This window comes from Daktulosphaira vitifoliae, unplaced genomic scaffold (assembly GCF_025091365.1).
Source record: "Daktulosphaira vitifoliae isolate Bord-2020 unplaced genomic scaffold, ASM2509136v1 Scaffold_1, whole genome shotgun sequence".
NCBI lineage: Eukaryota > Metazoa > Arthropoda > Insecta > Hemiptera > Phylloxeridae > Daktulosphaira > Daktulosphaira vitifoliae.
In genome coordinates, this window is record NW_026099572.1 from 77120671 (window position 1) to 77139360 (window position 18690).

At 25.0% G+C, this 18690-nt stretch overlaps 3 protein-coding genes across 3 annotated transcripts in view; 1 reads left to right on the top strand and 2 right to left on the bottom strand.

Moving 5' to 3' along the window:
- Positions 1-4527, top strand: part of LOC126895586 (uncharacterized) — a 4988-nt gene extending 461 nt beyond the window's left edge. Inside the window, exons 2-4 of the mRNA XM_050667617.1 lie at positions 2501-2714; positions 2847-2928; positions 4117-4527. Coding sequence (XP_050523574.1) covers positions 2501-2714; positions 2847-2928; positions 4117-4527 — 707 coding nt within the window. The remainder of the gene's footprint in view (positions 1-2500; positions 2715-2846; positions 2929-4116) is intronic.
- The window catches only part of LOC126895253 (uncharacterized), a 39948-nt gene extending 29697 nt beyond the window's left edge, over positions 1-10251 (bottom strand). Inside the window, exon 1 of the mRNA XM_050666906.1 lies at positions 9874-10251. The gene's annotated coding sequence lies outside the window, so the exon portion shown is untranslated. The remainder of the gene's footprint in view (positions 1-9873) is intronic.
- On the bottom strand, positions 4625-14394 carry LOC126895593 (uncharacterized). The gene is made up of 15 exons (XM_050667632.1): positions 14349-14394; positions 14057-14246; positions 13853-13988; positions 12950-13132; positions 12764-12890; positions 12475-12678; positions 12249-12371; positions 10947-11489; positions 10502-10660; positions 10294-10413; positions 6269-6775; positions 5984-6217; positions 5398-5683; positions 4752-5049; positions 4625-4672 (listed from the first exon to the last, which is right to left on the bottom strand). Exons 1-15 carry the CDS (start codon positions 14392-14394, stop codon positions 4625-4627), a joined length of 3204 nt encoding a protein of 1067 aa, XP_050523589.1.
- Positions 14395-18690: the final 4296 nt, after the last annotated feature.

Here is an 18690-nt window from a genome sequence, read left to right on the forward strand (position 1 = left end):
ATATTTGAATTGTTAATGTTTTTTATGGATTTGGTGTCTTCTTTAATATCGGTTGTAGAAATTTCCATTTTATTTATGGATAATATATTAGTAGAATCTACTTTTGGAAAATCAGTTTTTTCAATTGAATTTTTATCAATATTATCGATAGAACGCAATGTGGTGTCAACTTCAATATCAGTTGAAGAAGTTTGGATTTTATTTAAGGATGGAATATTAGAGGAATCTACTTTTGGAATATTAGTGTTTTCAATTGAATTATTATCATCAATATTATCGAGAGAACGCAATGTGGTGTCATCTTCAATATCAGTTGAAGAAGTTTGGATTTTATTTAAGGATGGAATATTTGAGGATACTACTTTTGGAATATCAGTTTTTTCAATTGAATTTTTATCATCAATATTATCAATTGAACGCGATTTGGTGTCATCTTCAATATCGGTTGAAGAAGTTTCGATTATATTTAAGGGTGGAATGTTTGAGATTTCTACTTTTGGAATATCAGTGTTTTCAATTGAATTTTTATCATCAAGATTATCGATTGAACGTGATTTGGTGTCATCTTCAATATCGGTTGAAGAAGCTTCCATTTTATTTATGGATGGAATATTAGTGGAATCTACTTTTGGAATATCAGTTTTTTCAATTGAATTTTTATCATCAATATTATCAATTGAACGCGATTTGGTGTCATCTTCAATATCGGTTGAAGAAGTTTGGATTTTATTTATGGATGGAATATTAGAGGAATCTACTTTTGGAATATTAGTGTTTTCAATTGAATTATTGTCATCAATATTATCGATAGAACGCAATGTGGTGTCATCTTCAATATCAGTTGAAGAAGTTTGGTTTTTATTTAAGGATGGAATATTTGAGGATACTACTTTTGGAATATCAGTGTTTTCAATTGAATTTTTATCATCAAAATTATCGATATAATGCGTTTTGGTGTCATCTTTACTATCGGTTGAAGAAGTTTCGATTTTATTTAAGGATGAAATATTTGAGAGTTCTACTTTTGGAATATCAGTGTTTTCAAATGAATTTTTATCATTAACATAATCGATTGAACGTGATTTGGTGTCTTTATCGTTATCGGACGTAGATGAATTAGTTTTATTTAACGATAGTTCATTACAGGATTCAATATTTGAATTGTTAATGTTTTTTATGGATTTGGTGTCTTCTTTAATATCGGTTGAAGAAACTTCCATTTTATTTATGGATGGAATATTAGTGGAATCTACTTTTGGAATATCAGTTTTTTCAATTGAATTTTTATCTACAATATTATCAATTAAACGCGATTTGGTGTCATCTTTAATATCGGTTGAAGCGGCTTCCATTTTATTTAAGGATGGAATATTTGAGGATTCTACTTTTGGAATATCAGTGTTTTCAATTGAATTTTTATCATCAATATTATCAATAGAACGCGATTTGGTGTCATCTTCAATATCGGTTGAAGAAGTTTTGATTATATTTATGGATGGAATATTAGTGGAATCTACTTTTGGAATATCAGTTTTTTCAATTGAATTTTTATCATCAATATTATCAATAGAACGCGATTTGGTGTCATCTTCAATATCGGTTGAAGAAGTTTTGATTATATTTAAGGGTGGAATGTTCGAGATTTCTACTTTTGGAATATCAGATTTTTCAAATGAATTTTTATCATCAATATTATCAATTGAACGCGATTTGGTGTCATCTTCAATATCGGTTGAAGAAGGTTCGATTATATTTAAGGGTGGAATGTTTGAGATTTCTACTTTTGGAATATCAGTGTTTTCAATTGAATTTTTATCATCAAAATTATCGATATAATGCGGTTTGGTGTCATCTTTACTATCGGTTGAAGAAGTTTCGATTTTATTTAAGGATGAAATATTTGAGAGTTCTACTTTTGGAATATCAGTGTTTTCAAATGAATTTTTATCATTAACATAATCGATTGAACGTGATTTGGTGTCTTTATCGTTATCGGACGTAGATGAATTAGTTTTATTTAACGATAGTTCATTACAGGATTCAATATTTGAATTGTCTATGTTTTTTATGGAATTGGTGTCATCTTTAATATCGGTTGAAGAAGTTTCGAGTTTATTTATGGATGGAATATTAGTGGAATCTACTTTTGGAATATCTGTTTTTTCAATTGAATTTTTATCATCAATATAATCAATTGAACGCGATTTGGTGTCATCTTCAATATCGGTCGAAGAAGCTTCCATTTTATTTAAGGATGGAATATTTGAGGATTCTTCATTTGGAATATCAGTTATTTCAATTGAATTTTTATCATCAATATTATCAATAGAACGCGATTTGGTGTCATCTTCAATATCGGTTGAAGAAGTTTTGATTATATTTAAGGGTGGAATGTTTGAGATTTCTACTTTTGGAATATCAGTGTTTTCAATTGAATTTTTATCATCAAGATTATTGATTGAACGTGATTTGGTGTCATCTTCAATATCGGTTGAAGAAGTTTCGATTATATTTAAGGGTGGAATGTTTGAGATTTCTACTTTTGGAATATCAGTGTTTTCAATTGAATTTTTATCATCAAGATTATTGATTGAACGTGATTTGGTGTCATCTTCAATATCGGTTGAAGAAGTTTCGATTTTATTTAAGGATGGAATATTTGAGGATTCTACTTTTGGAATATCAGTGTTTTCAATTGAATTTTTATCATCAAAATTATCGATATAATGCGATTTGGTATCATCTTTAATATCGGTTGAAGAAGTTTCGAGTTTGTTTAAGGATGGAATATTTGAGGTTTCTACTTTTGGAATATATGTGTTTTCAATTGAATTTTTATCATCAACATTATTGATTGAACGTGATTTACTGTCATCTTCAATATCGGATGAAGAAGTTTGGATTTTATTTATGGATGGAATATTTGAGGTTTCTACTTTTGGAATATCAGTGTTTTTAATTGAATTTTTATCATCAAGATTATTGATTGAACGTGATTTGATGTCATCTTTAATATCGGTTGAAGAAATTTCCATTTTATTTATGGATGGAATATTAGTGGAATCTACTTTTGGAATATCAGTTTTTTCAATTGAATTTTTATCATCAATATTATCAATTGAACTTGATTTGGTGTCATCTTCAATATTGGTTGAAGAAGCTTTCATTTTATTTATGGATGGAATGTTTGAGATTTCTACTTTTGGAATATCAGTGTTTTCAAATGAATTTTTATCATCAATATTATCAATTGAACGCGATTTGGTGTCATCTTCAATATCGGTTGAAGAAGTTTCGATTATATTTAAGGATGGAATGTTTGAGATTTCTACTTTTGGATTATCAGTGTTTTCAAATGAATTTTTATCATCAATATTATCAATTGAACGCGATTTGGTGTCATCTTCAATATCGGTTGAAGAAGTTTCGATTTTATTTATGGATGGAATATTAGTGGAATCTACTTTTGGAATATCAGTGTTTTCAATTGAATTTTTATCATCAATATTATCGATAGAACGCAATGTGGTGTCATCTTCAATATCAGTCGAAGAAGTTTGGATTTTATTTAAGGATGGAATATTAGAGGAATCTACTTTTGGAATATTAGTGTTTTCAATTGAATTATTATCATCAATATTATCGATAGAACGCAATGTGGTGTCATCTTCAATATCAGTTGAAGAAGTTTGGATTTTATTTAAGGATGGAATATTTGAGGATTCTACTTTTGGAATATCAGTGTTTTCAATTGAATTTTTATCATCAATATTATCAATTGAACGCGATTTGGTGTCATCTTTAATATCGGTTGAAGAAGTTTCCATTTTATTTATGGATGGAATATTAGTGGAATCTACTTTTGGAATATCAGTTTTTTCAATTGAATTTTTATCATCAATATTATCAATTGAACGCGATTTGGTGTCATCTTTAATATCGGTTGAAGAAGTTTCCATTTTATTTATGGATGGAATATTAGTGGAATCTACTTTTGGAATATCAGTTTTTTCAATTGAATTTTTATCATCAATATTATCAATTGAACGTGATTTGGTGTCATCTTCAATATTGGTTGAAGAAGCTTCCATTTTATTTATGGATGGAATGTTTGAGATTTCTACTTTTGGAATATCAGTGTTTTCAAATGAATTTTTATCATCAATATTATCAATTGAACGCGATTTGGTGTCATCTTCAATATCGGTTGAAGAAGTTTCCATTTTATTTATGGATGGAATATTAGTGGAATCTACTTTTGGAATATCAGTGTTTTCAATTGAATTTTTATCATCAATATTATCGATAGAACGCAATGTGGTGTCATCTTCAATATCAGTCGAAGAAGTTTGGATTTTATTTAAGGATGGAATATTAGAGGAATCTACTTTTGGAATATTAGTGTTTTCAATTGAATTATTATCATCAATATTATCGATAGAACGCAATGTGGTGTCATTTTCAATATCAGTTGAAGAAGTTTCGAGTTTGTTTAAGGATGGAATATTTGAGGATTCTACTTTTTGAATATCAGTGTTTTCAATTGAAATTTTATCATCAACATTATCAATAGAATGCGATTTGGTGTCTTCATCGTTATCGAACGATGATGAATTAGTTTTATTTAACGATAGTTCATTACAGGATTTAATATTGGAATTGTCAATGTTATCTAGTGAATTTTTAACATCTATTATATCGGTTGAAGGAGTTTCGATTTTATTTAAGGATGGAATATTAGAGGAATCTACTTTTGGAATATCAGTTTTTTCAATTGAATTTTTATCATCAACATTATCAATTGAACGCGATTTTTTGGTGTCATCTTCAATATCGGTTGAAGAATTTTCGATTTTATTTAAGGGTGGAATGTTAGAGGAATCTACTTTTGGAATATCAGTGTTTTCAATTGAATTTTTATCATCAACATTATCGATTGAATGCGATTTGGTGTCATCTTCAATATCGGTTGAAGAAGTTTCGATTTTATTGATGTCATTTATATTGTCATCGCGTTTTTTGTTACATGCATCATTTTTATCGAAAAGTCTATCATGTTCTACAATATTTATTGTAATTGAATCTTTTTTTAAATTGTCAGTGTTTTTTTCATTTTTTTTATCGATTCTTGATGGTTTTGTTTTAGTGTATTTATCATTTTTTTTGTTATTTATGTCATCATTAGGATCTTTAGGATATGTAATTCTGTTATCTATACTTTTAACAATGCCTGATAGTGCTTTTGTTATATCTTTAAGTCCTTTTTCAATATTTTTAGTATAAGATTTATGTACTCGATTTGGTAATTCGTCATTTTTATTAATTTTTTTTTCTTGATCATCCAAGATTATTAAATTTTTTACATTCTTGAGGTGTTCTTTTGTGAATTTTTTAAACGTTTCAGACTCGGAATCCTCATCTTCTTCGTAATATTCAGTTTTTTTATATATTTTATTTATTACACCTTGTGATGTGATTGTGAATTTTTGGGTTTCACCTATGTTTTTCATTGTTTCTATTTTTAAAGTCTCCTTATCTTTGTTTTCTTTTAAATTTTCTATACTTTTCATTTTTAAAGGAATAATATGTTGTGTATCTTGTATAACATTATCTTTTTGATCTGAGTATTTAATTTTTTTTGGTATAATAATTTCTTCTTTTACAGGTATTTCGTCAATAATTTCTTTATTAGTTAAGTTTTTATTATGTATACTATCACCTGTTTTAATTATTTCTTTTTCATCTTGGTCAATGTATGCTTTTATTTCCTTAAATCTTCTGAGACTGTCATAATTTGTATCTTTTATATTATAAATTTTTCTACCACTATCAACTATTGATTTTTCAAAAACTTCATTTACTTCTTCTTTTTTATTTATTTCTTTGTTTGTTATTAGATTAGACATTGTTTTATTTAATGGTACATCTTTATTTTTTTTATTTTTTATAATTTCTGTTTCTAATTTTTCTAAACGTAAATCACTTCTTTTATTATTGTCATTACAGATCTTTTTTTCTATATTATCTAATACTTTTGTTTCAATATTAATAATATTTAATAAGGAACTTTTTAAGTGGCTTACACAGTTTTCATTGCTGTTAACTTGTTTTGAATTTACTGCTTTCGAATCAAACGGTAATTTAGTTCTCAATAAATCCTGTGTATTTTCTTGGTATTTTTCTTGTACAAATAGTTTTTTATTATTACTTGTTTCTTCTGTATTAATACTTTTATTATTAATGTTATATATTTTTAATTGTTCATTACTCAAATTTATTATTGAGTCATTTGATATTAATGAATTCATTGGATTAGCAGTTGTTTCAATAATATTAATTGATTTTTTAACTTCTGTGACTTCGTTATTTAATAAACCAATGTTATGTGAATAAATCGAGCTTATCCCAGTATAACTAATATCTAACTCTTTATCACACTTTGTTTTAGGTTTAGATTTGAGTCCTGGGCTTGATAAAGTATCACTATAGGTTTGTGTAAGACTTTTACTTATATCTTTATGAGATAGTCTTTTATCTGTTATTGGACTATTAAATGAAAGAATTTCGTTTTTTGCTATATGTGCCTCACTAGGAACAACTTTAAATCGGTTCGAAAATGAGTGTACTACAACCATCCTATCATCCTCAACTATCTCATCAATATCCGCCAAAGATTTGGTTTTTGTTTTAGCCAAATTTGGTGTTTCAATACCAACAAAATGCTCACCAAATCCGTGTGTATCCAATAAATCATCATTTTCCTGTCGCCAAAAAACTATGCCCAAAACATCATGAATGTATCACTATTTTGTAGGACTAGTTAATTATAAATTACTAGTCATAATTAACCCATTTTGAACAAATGATATGATACTGCGATGTGGCTTGTGTGTATAAAATAGGATATTGGTGGTAAAACGGTAAAAGCAAGACAATAAGGAAATAATCGTTTCCAATCGTTTTTAAGCATATCTATTTCAAAATGAAGCAACAGTAGCTGAACTGTGCAAATATTATATTATACTTTATTTTCTCACTTTTCTGTCATTTGTCTGGTTGTGTTGATGGTGCTTTGATTTCAGTATCTTTCTCTTGATTAAAAAATCAATTTTAATAATTAAAAAATTCTTTTTGTGTTATAATTTTTATTTAAGCTTTACACGGATTGTACCTTTTTATATTATTTAATTTTTCCCATTCTGTTTATATAAATAATTTAAACTAATTTTCTTTTCGATATTAATAAATTCATTAAATTAAAATATATATATTTTTAATTTATACATTTCATTTAATTCAAAATATGTTAAATTAAAAAAACTTTATGAAAACTATTTTTTCATTACAAAACTATGGAATAAATTTGAACTAATTATGTTACTACTAAAAAAAATGAATTTATTGCTAAAAGTTAAGTTATAAAAATTAAAATTATAAAACAGCCTCATAAGACTTAATTTATTATAAAGGACGATTTTGTAACTAAATTACTAAAATTACTTAGAAAATAAAATACATTTTTTTTTGTCTTGTTAGTTTTTTTAATGTAAAACAAAAATCAAAGCACCGTAACAAACGTATAACATAGATGTTAAACAGAAAACTCAGAAATGTTCGATATTAAAAACTTATCTATGTTAAAATACTGCAAAAGCAATAGTAATAAGTATATGATGAAGACATAACGAAAAAAAATTAGTTACAAATAAATTTTAGTTTATAAGCTGCAACTCGTGTTCGAATATTCGGAATTAATTCATTTTTTTAAAGAGCAAAATAAAAAGGTCATTGAGTATCCCAGGGCGGCACAATTTCTAAATGTGGCCCGGGATATACATTGTGTGGTCCATGATGTTTTGTAAATATCATAACTTTTGATTTACTTAATATTTTGAATTATTAGTATTATACTTAAGAACTACAAATATATCATTATAAATACTACTGCATTAATTTAGTTTAAAATTTTTTTTTTTATTTGCAAAAAATGTAAAAAAAATATCAAGATTGCCATTTTTTAAAGTACATTAAAAAAAAAAGTATCTTATCTATATTCAGTAATAAATTATATGTTGTATTTTGAAGTATGTTAAAATTAAAATCTTCACTTACTTATTTTACGGTATCGAACATTAAAATTTGTGTTAAGAAAAAAAAAAAAGATAACGCATTGGTTTCACGCTAATTATTTGGATTATAAGTATAAGACTTTTTCAAAAAAAAAAATTATAACGATTTCAATAACAGACGATCATTCAAATTATTATAATTTTCATAGAAACAATTTAATAAATCTAACTTGTTTTTAATGTGTACATATGCTTTATTTCTATACTTTACTTACATGATTTTCGATACTGTAAAATAAATATTCAAAATTTGGCAAAATATATAATGTCGTTGAAATTTATCCATAAAACATTAAAATGTGATTTTTCTAACAAATTATATTTTTAGTAATTATATTACTAAAAACTTCTCTGAAAAATTTACTATATTAGTATATTTTTTACACTTTTCGCAAATAAATTTTTTTTTTTTTTTATTAAACATTTTATTTCAATTGATAAGTTTAAAACACAATAATAATTTTATAAAAAGTAACGCAACATATTCAGTAAATTAAAAGTTATTAAAATTGTGAAAACATCATGGATCATTCTATTTAGAAGAGATCAGAGCAAGTTGACACTCGGGGAAAGATAATCTTCATGGATTTAAAAAATAAAAGGCTTTAACTTGAGTGTTAATGAATATTTATTTTTTATAATAGCTGAAGAGAAACATAACGAATAAAAAGTATTTGCAAGTCTTATTAAAATAAAGAAATACTAGGAGTATTCATCACACAAATTTGTGTGATGAATACTTTCTTTAAAAAATTCAAGTAAGGGTGTCAACTCACCTTACCCTTCCCAAACAACTAAAAATTAAGTTAAATCCCTCAATTTTTATCTTTTAACTTCTTTCAATTTCTTTTTATATTCGAATGATCGAACACTTTAAAAACATTAACAGTTTTATTTCACTAAAAAGGTTTTGAAATAGTATATTTCAAAACTAGCAAAAGCAAAAGTTATGATTCAAAATAAAAAATATTTATGTATAGATATTATTTACTGTAAAATTACATCAACAACATTAAGGTATTAAAAATGAAGAAATGTAAAAAAAACTTTTAAATTAATTTTATAATAAGCAGTTAACTTAATGATTAACTAATTTAAATTAAATTCAGTAAAATAAATTTAATATAATTGCAACACATTACATGACGCACCAATACATAATGTGCTATTGTACACGATTTTCATATTAAGAAACAATAATTTACTAATTCTTATAATAGGCTATTATCTCTTAAAAAGTTAATTATTTCAAGGATAGTAATAAATGTTTGTTATTTCCCTATTACTCTTAGTAAGAGCTAAAATAAAAGCTTTAAATAGCGCAAATTTAAAGCCGAAATTATCTACCAACAGTTAAATTATCGCATTAATTATTATTATTGTAAAATTTAACGAGTTAAACATTGATCAACTAAATGTAAAACATTATAGACTTATTGAAAAATAAATGTATAATTTATTTATTTAAATGAAAATGTTAAATAATATGTTTTTCTTACTACATCATAATTGTTATGATTACCTATAGTAAATAATAATCGACATATTTATTTAAACAACTCATATATATAAATCAATATATGAATATTAATTTTACCAATATTAATTAATAAAATATTTATTTACAACTTTAAACATGAACTTATTTTAACGATATTGCTTAAATCTCTTCATAATTTAATAGGTAGTTTAATTACTAAATTTAATAAAGTTTATCTTATTTCTATTTTTTTTTTATACTCACAGTTTTTAACTAAATGTATGTAAACAATTTAGGTAATAAATTTTAGGTTTTCGTCACTCTAGTAAAACTATATACATTTTATTCAATAGAACACATTCTTCTTACAGCTCGTCAAATGCATAAATTGTATCCCTTCCAGTATATAGAGTTTATTTTCCCCTAATGTAATATTATTATCATATTAACGTAAGAATGAAGCCATTATATGATAAAGAAACCTTAAACTATTTCATAAACTATAGTTGACCTATATTTAACTCGAGTTATCTAATGTTATATTTAGTACAAAATAATGTAATTCTATATGACTAAAAAATTAAAAAGGCGATATAAAAATAATTTCGGCTTTAGCAAGTATTAGAACACCTTGAAATTTGTACAATATGTAAAAAGTATTATGTTACATTTGCAAGTACTAACCTTCAGTTTCAATATTATTTAAGGGAGAAGTTGATTTTTCAAATTCATTCTTTTGAGCGTTATTAAAATCCGCTTGACTTGGTAGTAGAGTTTTGAACGATTTAGACAACAGGAGATCATCTGATAAAAAGGGAATATGCTTATAATTAAACATGAAATACACAAAAATAGTTAATAATATAATTTTTTTATTATAAATATAAATTACCTTTATTTTCTACTTTTGGACTATTTGTATCCAAATTCTCCAAATTTTGGGCAACTTTTACTGATATCATTAAATCACGCTCAGCTTGTAGTGATTTTTCTTGATTAATATTGGCATTGAGCACAATTTCAGGTTTTAAATCAGGCACTGTTGTTTCATCTAAAAACAAAACAAAACTTATTAACAGTCTACAATAATAATCTTTATAGTTTTAAGTTATTTCCTAATGCAAAATCGGTATCAGTTATAACAGCACTTTGGGTCAAATATTATGAGGACACCTTATTTATATTTATAAAATAGTCGTTTTGGCATCTCTCGACATTAGAAGTAACAAAACTACCAAGCGTTTGCCATAGTCAATTAACTTTTATGGAGTATTAAGTGAAATACATATAAGTTCATAAAATTATTAACAAATTGTAAAGGTTCATAGTACTGTTACCATAAATTGATGAGGTTGTTTCGCTCTTTGTAAAGGATTTTTCAATTTCACTTAATGGTTCTGAATCTTTCACATTCTCTGTAATTTGTTCTTGAACTGTTTCTTCCGTTTTTTTCTGTATTATTTCTCTAACTGGTATTCCTTGCTCAAATGAAAGTCTTTTCTCGTGAAACGATAAACTAGTTCCATCGACATCAGAATCTGATAACTTTTCTTCTATAGATTTCATTTTTTTATCTTCTCCTAGTTGTTGTGGTTTATCTTTTAATGGGATATCTTCAAGTAGAACTGATTCAATAGATACTCCTCTTTCGAACGACATTCGCTTGTGTTCAAATGATACTTCAGTAGGTTCTATAGGTTCAATAGGCTTCTCTATTGCTTTCGTGGTAAATGTTTCAATTTTTGTTCGTGGATCTAATTTCTTTTCAATTACAACTGGTTCTCCATTTAATCTTTGTTCAATTTCCATTCGTCTTTCGTTAACTGTTTTATTAATTTCATCCTCTATAACGACTTTTTCTTCCGCTGCGTATTTATCCTCTATGAAAAAATAAATTAATAAACTGTGTAAACAACAATATTGATTGTTAGTATTATGATAATATTTGGTAAAAATTAGAAATATCAAAATAAAAATCAATTTTTTTCTCTAAATTTTCATGAATTTTCTATATAAATAATCACGAAAAGTCTACAAAATCAACAAATTAGATCTATTTACACATTTTCAGAAAAAAAATGACATAAAAATTAAAAATAAAACATGTCATAGGTATTAAAAAAATTCAATATAACATTATCACAATGTTAGTGTAATTTTATATTATTAAAATGTTATTATTTTGTTTTTAATGTAAATAAATTTCGAATGGGCACCAGAAAACCTTTTTAAATCATTTTAGAAATGATTATTTTGTTACGTTTAAGCTTTACAAAATGTTACATTAGTACCATCAATAGCCATTATTACATCAGTCATGTGACACGAAATAATAAATTACAGACCTAGACTAAAGAAGACAAGGTAATTCATGCCTCTCGAGCCCACAAAAAATACGGGCGTGCAAAACAAAAAAATCTTGTCTTGTAAATTTTCACCTAATTTTTAAAGTTATTCAAAAAGTTAAAAGTTATACTATTATCAATTTTTTTTTAACACTTACAGTTTTTAGCAGTGTTTTAATAAACTTTTTTTATAAAAAAATATAGTTTTTATGAAAAAACTTATCTGGGGCCCATTCAAATATCTGATCTCAAATAGGGGAAAACATACATATAATATAACTTATATTAACAAACTTTTTAATTTTTCAGGATTTGCATAAATAGGTTTTTTTGACTGATTTTCAATTCCAACCATGTTACACTTTTCTATCACATCTACCCGGCCTATGTTGTTTAATGCTTTTTCTAATGCTGGAACTATTCGTAATGTTATTGTTAATAAACAATATTTTTTATAAAAAAATTATATTATTCTAAAAAGAAAGATAAAAAAAGTTATAATAATAAAAAGAAAGATTACCCGAATCTTTGGCTGAAATTTCATTCATCCATAGGTTTAGCATACTCATGCATTGTTGACTACTGCTCTCTGGATATTCTTTTTTTATTTGAGCTATTTCATTAGACTGAAAACCTAATTCATGAGCTAAATTTGTCCAATCATCTGATACAAAATTACTTAAATCAGTCAAGCGTAACTCAATCCTTTTATTAGGTTCTAGAGCTATATAAAAAAAATTATAAATTAGTATAAATTTATTTATTACAGTATACTATTATATTTAATTTATAAGTGTATATATACTTACTAGAGTGATAGCTGTGAGTATAGTTATACTTTTCACTATCACTAACTTCATTATCAGGTACAATATTTTCTGGTAACGCGAATTGCAATACACAGACTGGTGTTTGAGAAATTTCATTTTTAGAAACCTGTAATTGAAATAAAAAATTATTTTTGCAGAGTAATTTATTAATTTTGTGAATTATACCTTAGGTTCTTTCATAATTATGGTCCACGATCGAGGTTCTGCAGTAGGATCTTTCACACGCATTGTAAATGGTAACCTATTTTCCTTAAATGCCCTTACTACCAGTTTTAATTGTTCTCCGGATTTGGTTACAGGAACTAAATTACCAGCAAATTCTATATACACTGGTTTGCCTTCAAGAACCTAAAAAATTCATAGTTAAGAAAAAGATCGTAGTATTAATGTAACGGTATAAAAATTATTTTTTGCAAATAAATAATTCATTCATTATTACATTTTTGAAATAATTATTAACCAATATTATTGTTTATTTATAATATTTCACTAAGGAAAACTTAGTAATAATAAAAATTTTAAGAGCGCGACTCTAATAGATTGAACCAATCGATCAACCTTATTGGAGTACAGTAGAACTCCAATTATCCGAACTCCGATCATCCGAATCGCCGATTATCCGAATCACTTTCAGAAAAAATCAGAAAAAAATTTGTCCAAAGTCCGCGGCGTCAGTGTAGGCACAACACGTGGTAAGAGTTCCCACTCCAGTTCCGGCGCATTGCAGTCACCTGTCATTGTTTATTTTGATTAGTCAGTGAATGGGTCCCGGTCCCCATTAATTCGGATAATTGGAGTTCTACTGTATAATTATTTAAACTGTTTAATTATTGTTAAAAATTGTATAAAGTGTAAATTATAATAAATAGTTATTATTAAAAAAAAAAAATGAATGTCTTTGTATCCCACACAATTCATCAATTTCTCCAACAACTTTATTAAATTAAATTTTTATCTTTGAAAAAATTTAGCATTTCATATAAACTAGTAATTATTTTATACATATTAATTAATAAAATAAAAGTAATAATTTAAATTAAGTATCATTTATTTAATTTAAAATCTTACTTCTACATCTCTACTGTTTGAAACCTCGGTGAATTGCTCTTTGTTTTCCAGAAATTTATCCTCCCTGTCGTCAGTCATGCAAAACAATCTTATTCGAGCTTCATTTAAATCCGTTCGTTTAGCAAATACAGCAAATCTAAATTTTTTTTCTTTTTAAGTTTGAATAAAATTGATTATGATAAAAATATTTAAAAACAAAATTACTTTGCTATAAATGGAACATGAATCACTTCCTTATAGAGTTCTGTTGCCATTTTCGATGCATCGGCAACATTCCTACAATCCATTAACCAAAATCGAGCGGATACTGTCGTTGTAAAAGATACACAATCGTTGATAAACGTTAATGGTGTAGATCCAGTTACATCCTCCCATTGTGCTCTAGACGTTCCTCCTAGATTAATTAGGCGAAAAATTAATCATATTCAAAAAAGTGATTATTTTTTAACAAAACTTTAGAAATAAATGTAAAATTATTAAGTATATGACAATATACGACAGTAAGACAATATGCGACATTCACAATTTTCTTTGTACACCATATATGATATATTTTAACAGAAGGAAATAACTTAACATGATAATTACTTTCATCAAAACGTGTATTAATTTATTCTAATATCTTATATATATTATACTTAACTACGCATAAAAAAATAAATATAAATCCATAACTACAAATAGTTTTTAATTGGTAATAGATTATTTTAATAGTTCATTTAATTAAATTATAATAAAATATTTAATAAAATTTGTGTATTCCATGTTTATACCAATAAATTAAGTCAATCCCGCATGTTTCAAAAAAGATCAATAGCTTACAATGAAATGGTTTTTATAAAATTTTTGATATATGGTTGTGTACAAAAGAGTTTTACTTATAAATATTTTATAAAAAGCTATGATGTTATAGCATATAGATTCATCATAATAAATAAAATTAAGTTTCAGAAATTCAAAAAAAAGTAACTCATAAATAATTTATAATGATAGTTTCACATTTTATTAAATTAAAATTGTTCAATATGCACACGTAAATTTTAAGTAAAATCAAAATTTAATTAATGAAAAAAAGTTAAAAAAAAAAAATATATAGAATAATTTTTACACATTTTAATTATCCATTTGAATTTAATAGTATATTATAATGGTAATTAAAATTTGTTTAAAAAAATTAAAAATATATTACATATAATATTAGCAACATAAACGATCAAGTATTAAGAATTCTTAAATATTATATTAGGCCATATAAAATGTATTTTATTTTATTAGTTTTTACCTTTTCGAGATCTTTTCCGAAACAACCCTGTACAAAGAGTGCAGTATCATGTAATGCAACGGTGAAAGCCAAAAATAAACATTGTTTTAATCGAAATGTTTTTCAATAATATTATTGTGCTTATAAAATTGAATAAATTTTAATTTATAGTTTAATAATTTTTAAAGACATTCAACAGGCGTAATACTTATAGTGTTATACCTTGTAAATCGAACATTTTTAATATAAATAAATAAATAAATATATTTCTATTAAGTTTTTTGTGGAAATATAAATTTAAGTCGAATCAATTAAATTTATTATAGTTCATTCTACCTTATTTTAATGCTATAAGTTAATATTTTGAAAAATCGAGTTTCAAGGTAAACGTTATAAGTAGTTTATAAATAATAAAATAACGTTTGTCCTGTATAACTAAAATACAGAAGTATTTGAATTTTTGAAACTGTGCCGGATAGATAAAATATGCAAACAATAAAATTATTTGGTCTATTCGCCAGAAAATTAATTTTCATTAGTACAAAGTTCATTTAAAGATTATTTCGTTGATGTACTGAAAATGGCTTCGATTTTTACATAAAAAATAATCAGTATAAAATTTTCACGTGTCAAATTCCTACTTAATAATAAATACTTTAAAGAACTTGATCTTTTAAAACTCATTTTATGATACGTAGGGTTTATTCCGGCACGAGATTCAGTTACTGTATTTTTTAAATAAGTTAAAAAACCCAGCACAGTGAGATCTTGGCATAGCTGGGACAAGTATAAATGACATTTGACAGTGATTAACATTACTATCATAAAAAACGCTTCGATGCGAATCTGTTCAATTTCATTATAACTTGTATAAATGTAATCTTTTTTACTTTATAGGCCGATTACTTGTAGTTTTTTTAAATACTGTAGTACAATTCAAGAGCTTTAACTTAATATAGGTCAAAAAATGTAGTCGTTCCGAAACATTATCAAAAATCTAGTAAATTAGAATTGTGTACATGCAAACCTGTACTCAGGGTTTTCATTAGAATTTGACAGAAAGCATATCACAAGAAAACTTATTGTATCTAGTATATTATAAAAAATTTTATAAGGATCAGTATTTTTAAAAATAAGTAATAGCAGTTTTGAAATGCAAAATTTTTGTTTTTTTTGAAAATGCCTTTTATAACTGTAGTATAATTTTGTGTTATTTTTATAAATTTTTTAGATTGAGGTAGTTTTTTTGATTTTTGAAAGTCATGTCTTCGGGTTCTTTTGATATATATGTCATCAAAATCAGCCCAGTAAGAGCTGAAAATATTTAAGGACAGACACAAAAAAATACACATTATGGTAAATAAATTTATTTCTTAGCTTCGCATCGAAGTTAAAAAAGAAAGTCTATGTATTAAAAACTAAATATGAATTTTATAACTAAAATAAAAAATTATAAGTATTAAAAAGAAAATGATAAAAATATATTTTTAGTTTGCCTGACCTGTTATACTACAAAGAAGTCGAAGTGTTGGAGCATCCCCTGTATAATGATTTATCATGCCTTTAGATGCAGCTTGCGGTAATGGTATTGTCAACGTAATTGGTTTGTGAAACTTTCGTCTTCTCGGTTCTACAGTAACTATTGGCGAAACAGCAACTCGATTACCCAACAGCTTTGTTGTCAGTTCTGAAGGAATTGGTTGGGCCTGTGAAAATCGCAAACCAGTTTGTTACAAATGCACCTATAAAAACTTTTAAATATTTAAGCAATGATTCTCGCTTTTGTGTAAACAAATAATACATTATAATATAATAATATCGTATTGTATTATTTAAAGCATATTTTGTTAAATTTATAATAATTATTATGCATATATTATATGCATAATATCTACCCCAGTGGTAATACCTCGAATTTAATTTTTTTTATATTTTTCAATAGTGACAATGATATTAAAAAATAGTTTATTTTTTATTATAGAAGTTTTTATTCATATAGTATTTATGTATAATTTTTAAAATATTAACAATATTGATTTACAGTATTTAAATAAATAATATAATAAAATGTATAATGACGTTTATTATATTATGTATAATTACTCATTCAAATCAGATACACTATAACATATAAATTTCAATACAAAAAAAAAAACATTTTCACGAAAAATGTTGATGTTGTAATTTAAGTAACACATTTTTAATTGCATTTTTTTATATTGTTGAATTACGTATTTGGATGAAATAAATTTTAAATATTCACTAAAACATAAATTTTTTGTCGTGGTAAAATTAACTTTTATAATAAAATAATTTTTATTAATTAAAAAATAAACAACGTTACTCTTATATTAGTAGCAGTTACACACAAAAAAAAAAGAAATTAAAAATGTACTCTTATATTAATGTTAATCAATTTTTATTGTTAATATTAATTAATTGTATTGGCCTATAACAAATATGATTTAGTGTGTGTTTTTTATAATACATAAATAATTATAGTCAGTAATAGCGTGTTGGTAAAAGTAATGATTTTCTGTTCAAATTCTTTGACTAGTCTTGCATTTACACAATAATCAAGAAATTTTTGATAAAGAAATTCTTTGTTCTTTATTCAAGTTGTTGTATTTTCTTGGTCTTCAGACATTATAAAAATTACCAGAACCGTCTGATTATCGGCGTTAATGTCCTATTCAATATACACGAAATATGTATATGCGATATTGTATTCATAACTTTTTTTTTTTGTATTTATTGTACACGTTGTATATATATATATTAAGAAATATGGTTCATTTTATTAGTGAACAAAATGATATTTTCTTAATCTACTATGAAAAGGACCTCAAGATGATTAATAGTTAAATTAATAAATGGCCAACTTAAGTGCATCTTAAGATACATGTTAAAGCACTTTAAGTAATTTTCTTCTTCTTTACAAAAAAAACTATGTTTAAATTTCAAATAGTTTTTAATCGAGATTGTAATAGGTATATCATTCAATTTTCAAGATATTTAAAAAGTATGAAATTCTAATAATTTAAGTAAATGAAGTATTTGTTTATTTATATTATTTATAGTAAAATATCAAAATATTGATATTTTCATTTAATTAAAATTTCCACCTACATTCTTTATTACTAACTTAGAAAGAGGAATAAATAGACAATTATTCTTTTGTAATAAACAACTAACTTTTAATTGTGTTAGCATGTGTTTATTACATCATTAAGTATCCATTAATTGCAACATATAACTTATACTTGTTTGAGTATCTTTCTAAGTTTATTAAAATTCAATGTCAAATAATTTTATTTATAGTTTTAAACTTATTCAAAATTGTATAAAATATCAGTTTTTAAATTAACAACACATTACATTTTTATATAATTATAAATATCTCTTATTTTAGTGGTACTTAAATACATTCACAAACAAATATAGTTTACATTACTCATAGGCAAAAATATCACTAGATAAGTACGATTTGAATACATTTGAACCCTAATTGAGAAATTGAAAAAGCAATGTCATCAAAATCAATAATTTAGTATTTCAAAATTACTATATTGAAGAT

Excerpts from the sequence above, each read along its gene's own strand:
- LOC126895593 (XM_050667632.1), bottom strand. The coding sequence starts at position 14,394 with ATGGTGTACAAAGAAAATTGTGAATGTCGCATATTGTCTTACTGTC. Across the intron at positions 13,133-13,852 it reads CAAACAGTAGAGATGTAGAA|GTTCTTGAAGGCAAACCAGT; the intron begins GTAAGATTTTAA and ends TGAATTTTTTAG. Across the intron at positions 5,050-5,397 it reads GAGGATTCCGAGTCTGAAAC|ACTTTTCGATAAAAATGATG; the intron begins GTTTAAAAAATT and ends AGAACATGATAG.